Source organism: Hipposideros armiger, unplaced genomic scaffold (genome assembly GCF_001890085.2).
Source record: "Hipposideros armiger isolate ML-2016 unplaced genomic scaffold, ASM189008v1 scaffold_32, whole genome shotgun sequence".
Lineage (NCBI taxonomy): Eukaryota > Metazoa > Chordata > Mammalia > Chiroptera > Hipposideridae > Hipposideros > Hipposideros armiger.
Genome location: NW_017731382.1, coordinates 3,911,522 through 3,930,202, shown reverse-complemented (window position 1 = coordinate 3,930,202; position 18,681 = coordinate 3,911,522). Strand labels below are relative to the sequence as shown.

The 18,681-nt window shown below is 50.8% G+C and overlaps 1 protein-coding gene across 1 annotated transcript in view; it reads right to left on the bottom strand.

Moving 5' to 3' along the window:
* APCDD1L (APC down-regulated 1 like) overlaps nucleotides 1-18,681 on the bottom strand; it is a 42,562-nt gene that overhangs the window by 5,695 nt on the left and 18,186 nt on the right. Inside the window, exons 2-3 of the mRNA XM_019637199.1 lie at nucleotides 3,505-3,643; nucleotides 48-600 (exon numbers count right to left, since the gene is read on the bottom strand). Of these exons, the coding sequence (XP_019492744.1) occupies nucleotides 48-600; nucleotides 3,505-3,643 (692 nt within the window). The remainder of the gene's footprint in view (nucleotides 1-47; nucleotides 601-3,504; nucleotides 3,644-18,681) is intronic.

Genomic DNA, 18,681 nt, shown 5'->3' with positions numbered 1-18,681 from the left:
CCACACAAACACACACACACACACCTCCCCTGGGGCCCCACACTCACCAGGGCGCTCTGCAGCGGGCGCTGGTAGCCGGTGGGCCGGTAGTGCCGCCTCTCTGCCCGGTCAGTGTGGATGTCTCCCAGGTACAGCTCCTCCACCAGCCGGGGCCTGGCCGGGGGCTGCGGCTGCAGGTGGCGCTGCACGCGGACCAGGCTGAGCTCGTGCATGGTGAAGCCCAGGGCCGCTGTGCAGTCCCGCTCGGCCCGGGCGCTCAGCAGCTCATACAGCGCCCCGGGCAGCCAGGCCCGGGCGGGGGGCAGTCGCTGGACGCAGGCCCGGCCGGCCTGGGTCCGGTTGAGGCGCCTGGCGACATCGACCAGGGCACGGCGACTGTGGAAGACGACGCCCACCTTGTGCAGGTGGTAGTCAGCCTCGGTGGCACCCCGGGTGACCCAGGAGGCCCGGCGCAGGCGGACCTTGCCCTTGATGAGCAGGGAGTGGGCGGGCTCCCGGCAGAGGGGGTCCGCGTAGTAGAACTGGAAGGCTCGGAACAGGCGGTTGGGGAAGAAGGTGTAGGAGCGGGTGAGGAACTCGGGGCCTGGGCGCACCTCGCAGCTGTCGGGTGGGAGACACAGGCAGGGACAGCCTGCGCGTGAGCCCCGCTCCTGGGGGCTGGGCTCCCACTCCTACAGCCCCCAGTGCAGCCCGAGCTCAGGGCTGGGCCCCTATGTCCTCAGTTTCCCCGACGGATCTCAGCCCCACTTTGGGGGCCGGGGGCCTTCCACTCAATGCCCTGTGGCCTCCTCACAAGCCTTCTAGCTCCCTCCTTCAGCCGACGCCCTCCCTGGAGGGCACTGTGGTCCATGGAATCGCACACTTCGCAGCCACAGGACCTGGGTTCCGCCCCGTTTCTGTCCCTCCCCAGGAATACGGGCCTGGAGGAAGTTCCCAGCTCTTGCCTCTGGGACACGGAGATGTCAGGCCCGCAGTCAGGGTTTCCAGGATGCGCCCAGCACAGCGGCAGGGCCTGGGAGGTGCTTAGGAAAGCGGCTCCCTTGCCCCACTCGGGGGCCCTGTGCCCTGAGCTCCAGAGGCAGGGTCCTGCCCGTTCTCTCCTTGTTGGATTGTTGGCACCTGGACCAGAGCCCAAGACACTGGACCCTCCCTGGGTCCTGGCTGAGTGACCGTGAATGACCATGGATGATGGGCACTCACGTCCTGTGTCCCCTTTGCGAGGCTGACTTCCCTGACCAAGTTCACCCACATCTGTGACAGGCTTGTGGATCTAAACTCGGGGCCAGCGGGCTGTCTGGAAAGCGTCAGATCGTAAATATTTTTGCTTTTGTGGGCCGGGTGGTCTCTGTTGCAACAACAGGTTGTAGTTGTAGAGCTAAAGCACCCAGAGGCCATCTGCAAAATGGTGGACGTGGCTGTGTGCCAATAAAACTTCATTTACAGAAACAGGGGTGCGCTGGCCCCAGTCCCCAGGCCCTATTCTGCTGGTGATGAAAATGAGGGTGTGCTTGGGCACTAAGAAAAGCTGATGGACTCCGAGAGCCACTGTCACACCTGGGCTTGAGGCAGGCGAGCCTCTGGGACTCACCCACTGAGGGCTCAGACGGGGTGCATGGTGGACAAATTCTGGGAGAAAGACCCCTCCACAGTGTTACTGGCCAGGTGCCACCTGTACTGTTACCTTCTCCAGGTGTTTCATACCAGGGCTGCTGGAGCAGAGGAAACCCACTCTCACCCAGCACGAGAACGACCTCCTTTCTTAATTCTTGCAATCTTTCTGATTACGTTAAGGAGAAAGTCTCCACTGGAGCTAATGCATCTTTAACACCAGCCTCCCTTTTTCCCAGAGAGAACAGACTCGGAGCCTTAGGCAGGCAACGAATCTAGTGAGAATTTAATTATGTTGTTTTGTTTTCATTGACTTTCTTTCTACAGTTACCTCCCATTTATGGCAAGTGGCTCTGCTCTCCATATCCAGGGAGATATTACGCTTCCTTGAAAAATAATTATAGTACACTGTGAATGTGAGCGGTTTACTGTATAGCACTTAGACCTCAATAAAGCTGTAAGAATAAATGGATGTGTTCAAGTAAACAAAAGCAAGTTGGTTTAAAGAAAAATCATAAGGAAATACCGGTACAAGGGGTGGTTAACAGTGGAGAGGGGAGACTCACACGCCAAGCGTGGCCTCAGCCCTGTCCTCACGCCTGCCTCTGACAGGGCCGGGGCCGGAGCCCTTCACCTGAGGGGCCACAGCAGGTTGCACCGGCCATTTCTAGACTCTGAATCCTTCTCTGCACTACTCTCAGGAAGCAGAAAAGCCTGTCTGGAAAGCACAACGGGGAACTTTCTAGGAAGAAGGTTCTCGAAGTGTCTAGAAGCACTATTCCAGATGCTGTTGTCTTGGGGCAGGAGCAGCCTGCAGCCAGTTCCCACCCTTCCCGAGCCCCGGTTCTGTCTCAGAGTGACCCTGGCCAGCGGTGCCTGGATCCCACCTGGACTGTGGAGTCGGGTGGGGAGAGAGCCCGGGAATGGTTCCAAAGGGGCTCAGGTTCCCTCCCTCCACCCAGAGTGCTAGCAGATGTTTGGCATCTGGTTTCTGCCTGACCTCAGAAGGCGCATGGAGGACACGGAGAGTCCGTCCAGTCCCTGACCCCAGGCGGGACTGGCCTGAAGGCAGTGGCGGGGGAGCAAGCTGTGGGCCCACTGTGGAGGAGGCCACTGCCTGCCTCCCTCTCCCACGCCTGCCCCAGGAGGGAGAACTCAGCTGGCTGCTGCAGAGTTTGTGCCCATGGATGAGGGTAGAGCACAAAGTGCATTGCCCCAGAGCAGCAACCGGGCCTGAAACGTCCGACGAGACTGTGCGGTTAGAAAGAGAATCAGACGGGCAAGCGGGACACCTGGGCCCTCTCTGGCCCACCGCTTCCTGCCTTAGGACCTGTGCACCAGCTGCGCCTTCTGTTTGACCCTTCCCCTGGCTCTCTGGATGGCTAGCTCCTCTGCTCTCAGCTCTCAACTGAATGTCATCACCTCCAAGAAGCCCTCCCTGATCACTCCCGCCCCCCCAAAAAAAACCCTCCCAGGTCACTCACTAGCACATCCTCGGTCTTATTTCCTTCATTGCAAAGCTTAGCACCATCTCTAGTTTGTGTTACTTATTTCTGTGTTCTCATGGTTGGAGCTCATCCCCACTGCAACACCCTGCACTAACTAGTTCGTAGTAGGTACTCAGTATTTGAAGAGTAGGTGATCGATGTGTTGAACAAATGAGTTTCATCCAGTTGCTGCTTGTGGCTGGGGCATGACGTCCGACACGGAGCTGGCCTCCCAGGCCGGCTGTGGTGGGAGGGGGAGAGGCAAGCAAAGCCCTGCGCCTGGCAGGAAGCAGGCCTCTCGGGCAATTGGATGAATTGTGCCCATGTCACCGATACAGACACTGAGGCTCAGAGAGGATGAAGTCTCCCAGCTCAGGGCCCTGAGGCTAAGGTCACCCTGGGGTCTTACCCAGTGGAGATCCAGGGTCCGTCAAGGCGTGGGGGCAGCAGTGCAGTGACAGGCACTCTGTTGGGCAGGGGCTGCTGGCAGTGAGCTCCCCAGCGCAGGCGGCCACCCCCTGCTGTCCCAGCCACCTCTGCAGTGCGGGCTGCAAAGCAGACAGACCCGGGTTAGCGATCCCAGCACACCCCAGGGACTCTGCCTGCCCCGCCGGCCTCCCACCCCAACCTCCACCTCGGCCTCTCCCCCTCAGGCTGCCCCAGTCCCCGAGACAGTGACAGGGTACCAAATTGGGGTACCTAGACTCAGCCTCCAGACTCATCTCCTGGGTGTCCAGATGTAACCGCCATGGAATCCAAGTCTCCCATAGAGAGACTGTCCCAGATTCTGAAAGTGACGGTGCCAAGCCAGACTCCCAGCACCCAGACCCTCCTCAGACTTGCCTGCTGTGGCTGAGTGCTGCCGCCGGTGGTAGCTGAGGGGCCTGCATGCCTGGTAAGGGAAACTCTAGACTTAGAGTGAGGAGCCAGGGGCAGTGGGACTGCCATCCCCACCTCCGTGGGACCCAGGCCAGCGCCTAGCACATAGTGGGTGCTCCATAACTGTGTGGTGGACGCTGGGGCTGACGCGTGAGGCGCACAGTAGGGCCGGGGAGGAATCCCAGGCCTCAGGAAGGATGGTCACGAGCAGCAGGGGCCGGGCTCAGGGCCCAGGCCCTCCTGAGTGACCCCCAGATGTGCTCATCTCGTGGAGACAAGCCAGGCCTGGCCATAGGACTGTTCACAATCTCTTCTAGGAGCTGCTCAGAGGTGAGAGCACCAGGGCCTTGAGCTGCTAAAGAGCAGCAATTCCGCCAGAAACTGTCATCCCCATTCCGAGGCCAGGCCTTGACACAGCCCAGATGGCGGGATGTTGTGGGAAGCTTCCAAATATTACAGCACGGGGCTGTGCTCACGGGCGCCTGGCCTCGATGGCTGGCCCAGCTCCTGCAAGAGGGCTTTCCAACAGCACTTCATCCCACTGAGCCTGTGGCCGAAGTGGGTCAGGGGCGCCAGCCCGGCTGGGGTGTCAGCCAGCCCGGGGAGGCAGGCCCTGCCGGTCCAGGAGGCCCCGGAGGCTGGTGGGCTGAGTGGAGAACGTATGACATGTCCTGCACGTTCACATCTCCCCGTCAGGTTCCAGAAAGGCATCATGGCCAAGGAAGGACCGGGGAGGCCCGGGGTCCCCACACTGCCCTTTTGCAGGGCATGTGGCCCCACGGGGCTCTCAGGAAAAGGAGGCAGAGTGGACTCCTCACTTCCCTGGAGGCCTGGGGCTCCCTGCCGTATTCCTGGTTTACCCTATCCTGATTCATTGGTTTTAATCAGCCAAATAGGAGAAATGAAAGCAAAGAACCAGCGAGCCACGGCTCCCCGAGGGCTCCCAGGGCCACTCTGCAGAGGGAAGACACACCAAGGGGAGTCTTGAAAGAGAGAAACCTGTGGTGGTTCGATATTAGCTTGGGCACATCGAGGTTCGCGGGGACCGGAGCCAGGACGTGGTGGGTGGGCGGGCCTCGGAGTTGGGCCAAATGCCCCTGCATAGCCCTGCGGGAGTCCGAGCTGGACGCGCACATCGGCGTCCCCAGGTCGCACCTTTCTGTGTTCCTGCCATCAACTCCCGCCAGAGCACTGGGGCCCTGGATTCAACTCTGCAGCTTAATGTGATCATCACCAGCCTGTCCGAGAGCCTTGATTTGGAGGATGATGGAAGCAAAGGGACTCAAGGACCCGGAGGGTCAGCATTGCTCGCCTCGGAGGAAAATGAAGCTTGTGTCTCAGAGCGGAATCATGAACGGGCCCTGAAAATTACACTGGCGTTGTTTCCACAAAGCTGGGTTTCTTGAGGAAATGTTTTTTTGTTCAGAAGAAAACAAGCCTTTTCCCCCTTGTAATCTCTCTGACAGCACCAGGAAGAGATGACCGCGACATTATATTTTGTCATGAATCCTCAGACAGTACGTTTCCCCTGAGTGTGTTTTCAGTTTGTCTTGTTTTTCTGGGAGAGATTAGGATTTAATTAAGTCAGGAGACTACGAGATATGGTGAAATATCACTGTATTCAGAACATGCACACACAGAATCAAAAACGCAACTGGAGACCTTTGTGAAGACGCCGGGGCGAGCCTCTCAACCGTTCAGGAATCGTCAGCCTCAAGGTTGCAGAAATTAAATCAACCAACTATAAATGAATACATGAAATTTTTCCTCAGCCGCAGCTTTTTGCGGGGAGCCTTTTGATTTTATTGTCTTCTCTTTATTTGCTTTTTATTTTTCTCTCCCCTAGAAAAGTCTTAACTAAAAGAAGCAGCCGCTGAAAGCCGGCGGTGCTGGGGGCCGGGTTGCACAACTTTACACGGGGACCTGATAGACTGAGTTAAATGCAGGGGCCAAATTGATTTTTATCAACCATGGATTTTTAATTAACAGTGGTGTCCACTTACCGCCATCCATTATTTACTGTTTACCCACTAATTAAAAATTATGCTGCTTTTGCACTCATAAGAGCAGGGACATTGGAAATTAGATAGCATCGTTCAAATTACCTGCAGAATTAAATCCAGAGTGGCCAATTGCTGAGACCAGGCTACTGGGGTTTCAAATATGATACGCTCCCACCTGATGTGTTATTGTGTCGGGATGCCAGGGACGGGCTACACGTGTGGGACCTGTCTGGGGCCTGAAGGGGAAAGGGCACTTGCTAAGCCTCTACTGAGTGAAGGCACTTGGCTGAGACTGTCTCTGTTCAGCTGCTCTGTCGGCATGAAGGGAGGGAGTCCTCCCAGCAACCCACGGGAGGCGCCTGTCAGCGCAGCGATGTGTGCCGCCATTCCTATGGGCCGACGGGTGCAATCTGCACAACCACCCCTGACAGAGGTTCCCTCAATGCCCCCGTTTTGCAGATGAGGAAACTGAGGTTCAGCGGCGTGGAGGGCCTTGGCCGGTGCTGCGTATCCAATTTAAAAATAAATTTTGGTAAAACACCCACCTAACATAAAATTCACCCATTAAACCGTTTTTAAGTGTACAGGTAAAACTCAGTGGCACGTAGGACACTTACCCGGCGGTGCACCCACCACCACCGTCTCGTTCCAGAACATTCCCGTCACCCCGAAAAGAAACCCCATCGTCATCAGCAGTCGCTGCCTTCCCTCTCTGCTCTCAGACCCTGGCAACAGCTCATCTGCTTTCTGTCTCTACGGATTTGCCTCTTCTGGACGTTTCCTAGAAATGGAAGCATAAGCTGCGTGCCCTTTTCTGCTCTGCTCTTCACAGCACTTCCCCCGGGCGGAGGGGGTTAGTCTCATTTCTCAGATGAAAACTGGAGACTTAGAGAGGTTTCACACCCGGGGCCGCAGCCCACGTTTTCCTCAAAGGTCACGACAAGAAGAGTGGGTAGGTGCGACTCCGAAGCGGGGAGGACGCAGCAGGCGTGGGGTGCAGAGCGGAGAAATGGCAGGTTGTTGGGTACTTTTCTTTTGGGGGCGAAAAGCAAAAGAAAAGCACTTTTTTCCCCCTCTCCTAATTGGCTTGTTCTGAGGCTCTGGGAGACGTGCCAGGTGATTTTCGGTGCCGCGGTGAGTGTTTCTGATTCCAACGGCTACGCATTGATTTTAGAGGGTGTTAAAAAGCAGCCCCAGTTACAAAAGTAGCAAACTTGTGCTCTCGCAGCCCATGTGTCGAGGACAAGACTGAGTTTTCAGAGGGTTTTGGTCTGAACTTGGTTTTGAAACACGAAGGTACACTTTAAGTAAATAATATTTAGTAAGTAACCGTGTGAGGGGCTTGCGGGTATGGTCCACGGTCCGAGGGACACTCACAGTGAAGAAGGACAGGTGGGGGTGGGGGGACACCATCACCCACCTCAAGGCTGAACGGCTGCGGCTGTGACAGCACCACACACCCGGTGACTGAAAAGACCAGAAGTCTGAAATCACAGGGTGGGCTGGCCGGGCTCCCTCCAGAGGCTCCAGGACAGGGTCCTTCCTGCCTCTTGCATTTCTGGTGGCCCCAGACGTCCCTTGGCTTGTGGCTGCATCACCCCGATCTCTGCCTGTTCCTATTCTATTGGAGAGGCTGGCATTCATCATCAGGCCCACCACGGATTACAATTCCAAAGCATCTAAGTGTCTCCGAGGAAACACACCGTGGTCCCATGGTTCCCCCAAGGCTCTGGGAGTAGCATCCATGCTTTTCCTTACAGTCCACGGGGCCCTTCAAAATCGGTCGCCTTCCTGCCTTCCCAGCGCCATCCATCAGGTCCCGCCGTACTTCTTTCTCTGCTGTGTGTTCCCAGGGATGAGCAGGCCAGCTCCTTCCTGCCCCCGGGCTGGTGCACACGCCGCTCCCCGGCCCGAGCGCCCTTCCCTCTGCGTCCCCGTCTCAGCAGACACTGCATTTCCTGGCAGGCTGGTGTCGAACGTGGCCCTTCTGCTCGTGTCCGTCCCTTCTCTCCTGTGTAGCACGCATCACGCCTGGCAGTCACTCACCTGCTTCCTGTTTTTCACATACTTTCATTTTTTGACTTTTCAATGTGAAGTACTTTCAGAGTTACAAACATGTTGCAAAAGCGGTGGGATGAGTTCTCCTATAGCTTTCATCCGGTTTCCCCAAAGGCTAACATCTCGCATAGACATAATACGATGATTAAAAACAAGGAATTAACATGGACACGTGCTATTAAGAGATCCACACACTTTGAGCAAGTTTCACCAATTGCCTCCTTTCTGGTCGAGGGTCTGACCCAGGATCGCCCATCGCTCCTGGTTTTCACCTGTAATTTGCTTCGAGACACTTCTTTGGTCTTCGTCTTTCATGACCTTGACACTTTGAAGGGCACTGCCCAGTTATTTTGGAGTGTGCTCCTGAATTGGGTGTTGTCTGAAGGTTCCTCACCATTAAATTGAGTTTGTGAAGTCTGGGTAAGAATGCTGCAGACACAATGGTGTGCCCTCTCAGTGTGTCACCTTAAAAGGCACATGATGTCAATTTGTCCCAATCCTGGTGACGTGGACTTTGATCACTTGCTTACAGAGGGTCTGCTCTGCATCTCTGCTGTTAAATTAATACTTTTCTCTTCATAACTAATACTTATTTTATGGGGATATAATAGCGATAACGCGGCGTCTTGTTTTGCATTATACCCCCCCCCCACTGATTTTAGCATTTGTTGACCATCGATGATTCTGACCTACAAAAATTGTCACCGTGGTGTTTTCCAAATGGCCGTCCTCTACCTGCATGATTCTTTCTGAATTTGTTCATTGGAATTGTGCCGTAAGGAAGCACTGTCCCATCTTCCTTCCCATTCATCTCTTTATTCAATCATGATTTGCATTCGTCTAAACTTGTGGGCATTTATTTTATTTTCTAGGTTACTATCGATTGCTGCTGTTATTTATTTTGTTTCTCAGATTGTCCCCAATTTGGACATTGGGAGCTCCTTCAGCTTAGATCCTGTGCCTTTTGTACATGCTGTCGTCTTTTTTTTTTTTTTGAGCACTTCCTCATTTTCTGGTGTCAGAAGGTCTTCCAAGCTCATTTCATACTTTCCCTGCCCCGGTTTTGGAATCAGCCGTTTCCCCAAGGAGTCCTGGTTCCTTTCATTGGAGAATGGTGTTTAGAAGCCAAGATCTGAATGCTAGGTGTGCTCATTGCTACTGAGATGCCACTCTGGGCTCTTCAACTTTTCCCCTTTCTTTTCTTTTTTTCTTTCTTTCCTCTCTTTCTTTCTCTTTCCTTCTCTCTCGCTTTCCTCCTCTTTCTTCCCTCCCTTCCTCCCTCTCTCCTTCTTCCATTCCTTTCCCCCACTATTCCCATTACTCTGAGAGCTCCGTGAGGACAGGTTCCAACCTCTCTTGCTCACTGCCAGTTCTGCAGCAGCTAGCACAGTGCCTGATGGCAGCTCAATACATACGTGTTGTGTTAAGACACGGACAACTTAGAACAATGCCTTCATATAGTGAGTGCTCAATAAATGCTTGTTATCATTCCCACTTACAGGTGAATGAAGGAGTGAATGAATGACTGGTGCTTTACAAGAACGAAGAACGGGAGTTCCTGGAGGACACTCCCACCCTGGGGATTTCCCCTCCTAAAGTTTGGCTGGTGGTTTCCTCTGTGTGTGTGGCTTGAAATGGAAGGGGAGAAAGAGAAAGCTGGCAGCTGTTGGGATCTCTGAGTTGGCTGAGGGTGAAATGGTGGCCAGTAAGGGAGTTCCTAGCAGGCTGGGGCCCAGGCTGATCCAAGCAGGCAGAGAGGAAAGAGACGTAGGTGAAGGGAGATTGAAGTGTGAGCCTCAAATCCTGCGGAGAGTTTTAAGGATGAAAGAGTTTAGGTCCCAAGTAAGAGCCTGGTGCCAGGTGCTTTGCTTTCAAGCCTCTGCTGTCCCTTGGAACCTGCCCCAGCCAAACCAGAATCCTGATGTGGCCTTATGCCCCCAGAAAGGCTCCACCCAGCTCCACGGCTCTGTTCAGTAGACAAGATGCAAGTCACAAACATAAGCCACATACGTGACTTTACACTTTCTAGTTGCCACATTAGAAAAGCTAAAAAGTAACAGGTGAAATTAACTTTAATGATATCTTATCCAGCCCCCAATATTATATTTCAATGTGTTGTAAATAAGAAAACCATTAATGAGATACTCTCTATATTTTTTTCATACAAGTCTTTGAAACCAGGTGTGTATTTACACTCACAGCCCAAGTCAATTTAGGCCGGCCACATTTCAGGGGCCCGGGGACCACATGGGGCTGGTGGCTGCCGTCCTGGGCAGCACAGCTGTGACTCAAGAATGGAGTGTGTGTGTGTGTCACATTTTGCCGTATCAGAGCTTTTCAAGCTGGTGTCTGAAGACCACCAGCAGGTTTATTTCTGGGAGAAAAAAAGAGATTCAGCCCAAGCAGACCCCACCCTTTGCTCTGGTTTCTTTACTGGGATCCTAATTAAGATCTGCTTTGGAAAAAAGTGTTCTCTTGCTTTTAAAAAAAAAAAAAAGTCTGAAACCCTCTGGTTTATTTCAAAATCCTGCGCTTGAGGTAATTCACCTAGAATGTTTGGACTTGGAAGCCTGCACACATTTTAAATAAAAATCCCCACCCAAAAAGTAACCACTGGTGATTAGAGGCGGCCGCCTTTTACAAACTGAGCTGTGTGGACGCACTGGTTGCTTTGCCAACAAGGTTCAGAAACCGGCTGTAGAGATGGCAGCCGTCACGGTGCTGCTCCCACCGGCTTTCCAGTAAGTCACTGCCCACGAGGCACTGAGCTCCCATCTAAACTCCCCCGAGAAGGTTACAGAGGGGCTCTGACAGCACACAAATCACAGAACGATGGGAACTGACTGAATTACGGGGAGCCTGGCCTTTCCCTCCCGTGTGGATGGTGGCTCTTCACATCCCTCGCGTGTCCTTTCGGCCACACCGCATCTCACCGTCCATCTGATCCCAGGGTCTTCGCATTCAAGGCCAGGGCTGGGGAATGGGCCTTGCGTTCTTGGGAAACTCAGAAATGCTGTGCTCTAGATAAAGGACACTCCAGTCCCCGTGGCATCTCAGGACTTTGAAACGTGCCCTCCTTGGCCTGGTGAATTCGGAGAGTTGAAAGTTGCCCCAAGGAACTCTGGAGGGACGGGTTGCCCAGAAAAGCAGATTCTGAGCCGTGAGAAGCAGGAGGACATAAGATACAGACGTCGGCGGGTCGAAAGGCAAGCAAAGCGGCATTGTTTGGTTTGTCACTGCTCCCCCAGTTCTCCACCACAAGTCCTAGGCTGGGCTGGAATAAGGGGTTGGTGCTTGCTTGCTGCCACCTGGAGAAGGCGACTGTTTTATGCTCGTATTTCCCAAATGGGAAACATCTCCCCATGGCCCGCGCTGAGCATTTCCTGCTAAAGGAAGAGAAAATGTCCAGCTCACGGAAGGGGGGGCTTGGGGAGACAGCCTGGCCCACCAGGCCTGGCTCATCAGCCAGTGTTCTCTGTGTGTTTGTTTAGGAATGTTCCAGTACAAAACCCGTTCAATCAAAACTCTCCCTCGGCCCCATGATAATGCTAATAATGCCTTGCTCTGGCTGGGTTTCCACCCAGAGGAGAACTGGAAAATTCCAGCCAAAGCCCAGCTGTGTTCACATAGCTGCGGCATCAGGGTGATTGATGGGAGGTTTTCCCTTTTCACCCAGATGTTCTGATGTCTTGGAGACAAGGCCTCGTTAGCTCGACTTTAGCGCCTGTGTTCCCACATCTGCACGTTGGCTCTTAGATATTCAAAATTTCTACGAAATTTGGTCAGCGCTCTCCAGGGATACCGTGTCCTGTCCTGTACTTTGAGGAGCGGGGCGCGGGGACACAGGGCCTGGATGGATAGAGCATGGGCGCTCTCACTGCTTCTTAACATGCCTGGGTCTCCCCAAGGTGCAGTTACAAGTCAGTGTTTGCTGAACAGAACATGTGCCTAGAAGCCTCCCATTGGGCTGAATCCTGTCCCGCTCTCTTGGCAGAAGACTGAAGCGTTCATTGTTCTATAGAACAGGGATTTGGCAAGATAATCACAAGGTTTTGACACACTAAGTAAGAAAGAAGACATTTGTGTAAATCGCGGTGATGACTCCCGGAAAAGGTTTTAGGAGAGGGATCTTCAGGAGCTTAACTCCTCATGGGCCCTTGGGAGCTGGCTCTTCACCAGGTCTTGCCCGGAGGGGTCGAGAACCTTCTCGTCACAAGGAAATATTTAGGTTTCGAGGAGAGAAGAACGGATGCTAGTGGTCACCGTTGAGTGTCTTGGGATCGGAAAATTGCCCAGAAATGTGGGGGCTCACGGAGAGCAGCGTTGGGGGAAGAGCACCACTTAAGGGGCTGTTCTTGGGACTCTCCACAAGGGGGCCCTCTTGAGCTTTGGTTGGGGCGGTTGGGCACCCGGGTGAAACCCGGCACCGCCTCCTGCATCCCCAGCCTCCAGCCCAGGGCCTCCAGGCTCCGACCGTCCACCCTGACTTTGGCGAAGAGAGAGCCCATGGAAGGCCGGTTCTGGGGCCCACGCTCTCGTCCACCTGGGAGAGTTCCGTTTCCACTCGCACAGAGAACGCATTTGGAGACTGAGGGGCGAGGGTAATGGGGTCACCTAGCCTTGGCTCCTTTCAAAGAAGTTTGCAACACACAACAGAAACGCCAATTGGAACCACAAGAAAGAGCATCTGGGAAGCTTCATAAACAATGAAGCAAAACGTCTTGGCTCCCTGGGCCTGTCCCCAAAGACGCATATAGGGGGGCCTTTGGGTCAGCCACTACAGGAAACATGGAGATTTTAAATGCAAGAAAATTATTGTAATTTAACAAATCAATTTTTCTTACATTGTGTTGAGATTAAGTTCGTGGTCTCTCTCATACATTCAAAATAAGGAATTTCCCCAGAGTGCAATTTTGCAGGGAAACCTACATCATGTTTCGAAAAAACCCATTTTATTAGGAGTTACCAGATTTTATTTTAAGAGAAATGGTAATATTTAATTATGGCATTATTCTACCATCTAGAAAATTAATGTGCTTTCAGAGTTTCAGGAGAGAGGCCGCTGTAAGTCCAAACCCTATTTTTAAATTACCATACAAATAGAATCCCAAAGACGCAAATATTGGCTTAAGTGTTGCAGACAAGGTACAGGAAAACGCGTTGGCTTCCTAAATGTTAAACAAACAGGCCTGTGATTCTTGCCATCCCTGGCGACCCTGGACCCTGCGGTCTTCTCCCAGGGACACGGCTCGGGGGGCAGCTGCAGTGCGGACTGGACAACCGGGCACCCTGGTTAGCATCCCAACAGGAAGCCGCCATGTCTGTAAAGCTGTAGAGATTGCGAAGCCCACGTTGCCTTTTCTGCTGAGCCCTCCTAACAAGCCTTTGCAGAAGGTGTTGGGATTGTCCCCATGTTACAGACGAGGAAACAGCCTCAGAAAAGGGGAGTCTGAGCGTGTCCAGCTCCAGTCACACACGTCAGGAGGTGGAAACGCCTAACCCCCAAACCAGATCTGTGACCTGTGAACTCCAGGCTCCTTCCACCTGCACACACAGCCCTTGGTCTTTGCTGGACATTCACGGAGCACCTACTGTGTGCCTGGCCGCAGGAGGGTGGCAATGCCTCTACCAGGGCTCGGGGGCTGACATTCTGAGTCAGGGCAATAGAACCTTGGAGATGTTCTGCCTGATGCCGGTCCAGTTTGCTGGAGAGACAGGCAAGGAGGGGCTTCGCGCCTGAGTGCCTCTTGAGTGTCTTGCAGGACGAGGAGCTGCTTGACAGGTGGAGAGCGTAATGGGTACTTGGCAGAGGAGGTAGCAGGGAGGTGTGAAACAGCAGACAGGGAGGAAGGCGTAATTAGGCACTGGCTGAGGGGTTGTCATGGGGAGAGATGGAGAAGCAGCGGGCAGTGGCAGCCACACAGGAGTTCTGGAGTGTTCTTCAAGCACAGGGAGCCATGCGGGGACAGGGGCGGGGGGTGAGAGCAGGTGGGCATGTTGGAAGGCAGTGCTTTCCAAAGGGCACAGCATGGGTGGCACTGCCACGATCCCAGGGATACATGAAGACAGTTGAGTTTCCATTTGGTTAGTTACATGTCTATTCTGACTCCTTTCGATAATGGACGCGTCAAGCCTGGGACTCTGTTGGCTAGCATGGGGCGAATGCATACAGGGGTTGGTTATTTTTAAATAGTGAAAACGAGCTAGTTGATTTGGAAACATCGACCCAAGGACAGTGGCAATCAGATGTAGGCCAACGGCCATGGCGGCACGTGGTGACGGGCGGTTGGGGATGCCAAGGCCGTATGGCCCTGTTGGCTTGTGTTTAGAGTGATCTAGTGTGTGTAGGGCCGGCGGGAAGGAGGGGCTCAGGCCAGCTGTGGGAGACCCTCCGAACCCTGAGGCGAGTCTGGGGCAGTGGGACGCTGAGGGGCCACGGCAGGAGATGGCAGAGCCAGCCTGTCACTGCTGAGATGGGGGTGAAGGCAGAGAGGAGGGTGGTGTGGTGTGCGGGTCCTCAGCCCGGACGCTGCGGGGAGGATGGGACCGCTCCTGAGATGAAGGGCTGGGAGGAGTTCCGTTCTGGGGGTGAGCTGTTTGAGGAGCTAATGGGGCAACCAGGGGAGCCAGCTGTAAGGGGCTGGCTGGGCCCACACATCTGTTCATGATGTACATGGGGTGAGGACAGAGGGTGGAAGTCAGGCAGGGGGAGAACACTACGGAAAACGGCCCCAGGGAAAGGCCAGATTGGGGGGGGGGTATGTGAGCGGGATACACAGAGAGGAGCGGAGTGCTGGCAGCAGGTCGTTTAGAAATAAGTTTGCAGATAAAGCACAGAATGCCCACTTAAGTTTGATTTCCAGATACACAATGAAACATTTTTTAGTATCAGTATGTCAAAATGTTGCATGGATAAGTGTAGGGGTTTGGACAAGGGAGGCAAAATCAGAGGGATAGAGAGATTGTGTTTTATGGCTTAATTTTTATTATTTGGTATAAGTTCTCTTTGCCATACACAGGGCAAAAAAAAAAAAATCAGCAGATACAGAAAAGCATGAAGGTGGATACAAAAGCTTACCCACAATCGCCTCCCCCAGAGTGACTTGCCAGTAACCTGCTGTACATGTTACGCTTTAGATTCTAGAGCCTGGGATGCCAAGGGGACTGAGCATGGGGACCCGGGTCCCCTTTGAATGTCTGTCCACAGCATTGCCTGGCCCAGGGCAGGCATACATTACATTGTTGATGAATTAATTTATAAATCCTTCTGGACTTTTTTTTTTCTTTCCTTTTTACATACACATACATGCCTTTATCCAGTTTTTTTCTTCCAGAAATGGGGTCATCCTACGCATATTCTTTGAAATCTATGTTTTTATCTTAATAACAGCTTTTGGAAACCTTTGAGGAAGGTTGGCTTTGGGCAACTGGAGGGGCTAACGCACATTCACAGTTTTCAAAGGAGGGACCAGAGGAAATAATTAAGTGGCAGAAGCAGGAGATGGGATAACCCGGGGAGGCAGGTGCCCTCATCAAGGAAAGACGCATAAACACAGGCTAAACTCTTCAAACAAATGCAATACGTGGCTGGCAGTGGAATTTTCAAGATGTATTAAAGAGGTATAAAGTGAAAAGCGAAAGTTGCTTTCTACCCTGAAGCCCTGGTCGCTCCCTCCAAAGTGAATCATTTTAACAGTTTCTTGTACATCCTCCCAGAAAATAGTTTCATGCCGATCTCTGCATATAAATGTATATGTTTTTTATTTGGCCATTAACATATTTTCTATGAAAGCAATCTTTCTATACACATCGTTCTGCATTTTGCTTTTTACACTTAAATTGTCGGAGATAGCTTTCCATCTTAGACTTCTCTCTCCGTGGAAAAGACAAAATAGTATTCCATATAGATGAATTTTGATTTAGTTAAAATCCTCTGTTAGATGGTCTTTTTATTTATCATTTCCCCTGTTATTACATACAACAATATGTTGGGCATCCTTTTAATGTATGTTGGTGTAAATTTTGTGTGTGCGCTTTGGAGAAATTCCTAACAAAGACAGTGTGTGTACATTTAACTTGTTTATAGATTTGACCAAATTGTCCTCCAAAAATGCTGTTTCAATTTACCCTCCACCAGGTCTATGAGAGTATCAGTGTCCTTACACCTTTGGCCACAGTGGATATTATCAAACTTCTCACTTTTTGCAAATCTAACATATGAGCAATGGAAGAGAAATAACAAGTTAATGAAAGTTGGTGGCTAGTCACATATTTCTGTGCCCATAAATATTAATAAACAAGGGGCATAGTTAATAAGTAGATTCTCCACTGACTTGGATTTATACCCTTCCAATTATTTTTACTGCCACTGCTCTGGGCCAAACCAGCATCATTTCTCACCTGAAAGACTGACAGTCGCCCCCTCACTGCCTCCCCGGCATGCACTTTGCCCTCTATAGTAATTCTCTATGAAGCAGCAAGTGTGATCTTTGAAAAATGTAAATCAGCATCCTGGCTACGCAGTATGGCTCTCTGAATATTCTGAGGGACACCCTCACTGCACACAATTGGGTTTAATGTAAAGTATACTTTTGCAGAAAGTAGGGAAGCCTCTGAGTTCCCTGGCCCCAAAGTGAGAGGAAGTGAGACCCATGGCGACCCTCCTGGGAGCAAATGTCAATGTCAGCACTGCCTGTGATAAGAAGCTCGTGGGAACCAGGGGATAGGGTGGTCCCAGGTTGCTGGTCACCCTTGACTCCTGGGAGAAGCAAATATGAATGCTCTCTTGACAAAAGCACAATCATTTTATGGTTCCAAGATTTTCCATGGATTAAGATACACCAAACATGAGTTCCCAATTAAAGATCACCAAATACACAAATAAACAACCCGCTATGGTGTAAGAGTTAGCAGAAAGAGAACGTTTACATCCCAAGAGCATCAGATATTGGAATTACTGTCTCAGAATAAAGAAAAGTAGGTATGAAATGTTTAATAAATAAAATATGTAATTTAAAAAAATGAACAAACATGAGCCTATAAAAATGACCAAGCATATTTGAAAAAGAATCAAATAGAACTTAAAAACATATATATAATTGTTGATATAAAGACTTAGTGGCTGGATCACAGGCAGATTAGATACAGTTGAAAATGGGATTATTGAACTGGAAAATAGGTGTAAAGAAATCACCCAGAATTCAGGACAGAAAAAAAGGGGGCTGAAAACTAAGAAATAGGGGTTAAGAGATATAAGAACCATAATGAGAAAGTCTCCCAGAAGGAGAGGAAAATAAAGGGTGGAAGAGAAGCAACAGGTGAAGAAAAAATGTCTGATAATTTTCTAGAAGTGATTAAAGACACCAAATCACTGGTACCAGAAAGGACAGTGAGTACCAAGCAGGATTAACAAAAATAAATCAACACTTGAACCTGCAGAACACCAAAGATAAAAAGAGAAAAGAACCATTAGCCTAGATTTTTGTACCCAGCCAAGAACAAAGATAAAACAAAGCCATTTTCAGATAAACAATACTGAGTGTTTAACTCTAGACTAAGTGACCTTCTACACTTTATGAAGAAGGACTTTATGAAGAAGGAAGGTCTGATTTTTAAGAAGCTAGAGTGAACAAAAAAAATGGAAAAATGTTGTAAATATAAAAAAAAGAATAAACTGATAATCTCTAATTTTGTGGGGTTAAAAAAGAAATAACTAAAATACTAGAAAACAGTAGCATGTAACTTGGGAGAGAAATAATTAGATTAGTGTTCTAAATTCCTTCCATTATCAGGAAAAGGGTTAAGATATGAAGATGTTCTAATTTCAGAGCTAGCCACTAAAATAAGAGAAGTATTGCATAACTTCTAAACCAGAAGAGAGAAAAAAAAAGTAATAGGAATAAACACAACCCAACTAATCCCTTAAATACATACATTGAAGGAAAAAAAAGACAAGGAGGAAACAGCATAAAAGGCACAATTATAGAAAATAAAGGATGATTAAAACAAATGTGATTTACTTGCCAGTTATAACTGAAATTAACACATTGAATTTTAAAAACTCCTGCTATATGTTATTTACATATTTGAAGCATAAGGTCACAGAAAGTTGGAAAGTGAAGGATTGAAAAACATTTAACAGATTCTAAAGGAAAGGAAACTGATAGTAGATAAAACAGGATATACTGTTGAAAACATCATTAAGGATAGAGGTCGCTCTATAAAAGATCCAATCTGTCAGTAATATATGTGACCATAAAATAGTATCAAAATATACACAGCAAAAATTGTTATAGATATAGGGAGATATTGACAAATCCATCATCATAATGAGAGATTTTAGCACAACTCTTTCAATTCCTTACAGGTCAAATAGACAAAAGATCAGTAATGATGCAGAAGATTTAAAAACACAATGAGCAGGGCCGGCCGAGTGGCGCAATGGTTGGGAACTGGCTTGGGACGCCAGAGGGCCCCGGTTCAAATAACAACAGCTCAACCTGGAGCTGGGCTGCCGTGGCAACGGCTTAGGCTGCAGCTCCTGCTGCAGTGGGTTGCCATGGGCTACCGTGTGTAGCCAGCAGCCAGCGTGAGCGGCCAGCAGCCAGCGTGGGCGGCCGTCCAGAAGCCGGCGACTGATCTGCCTC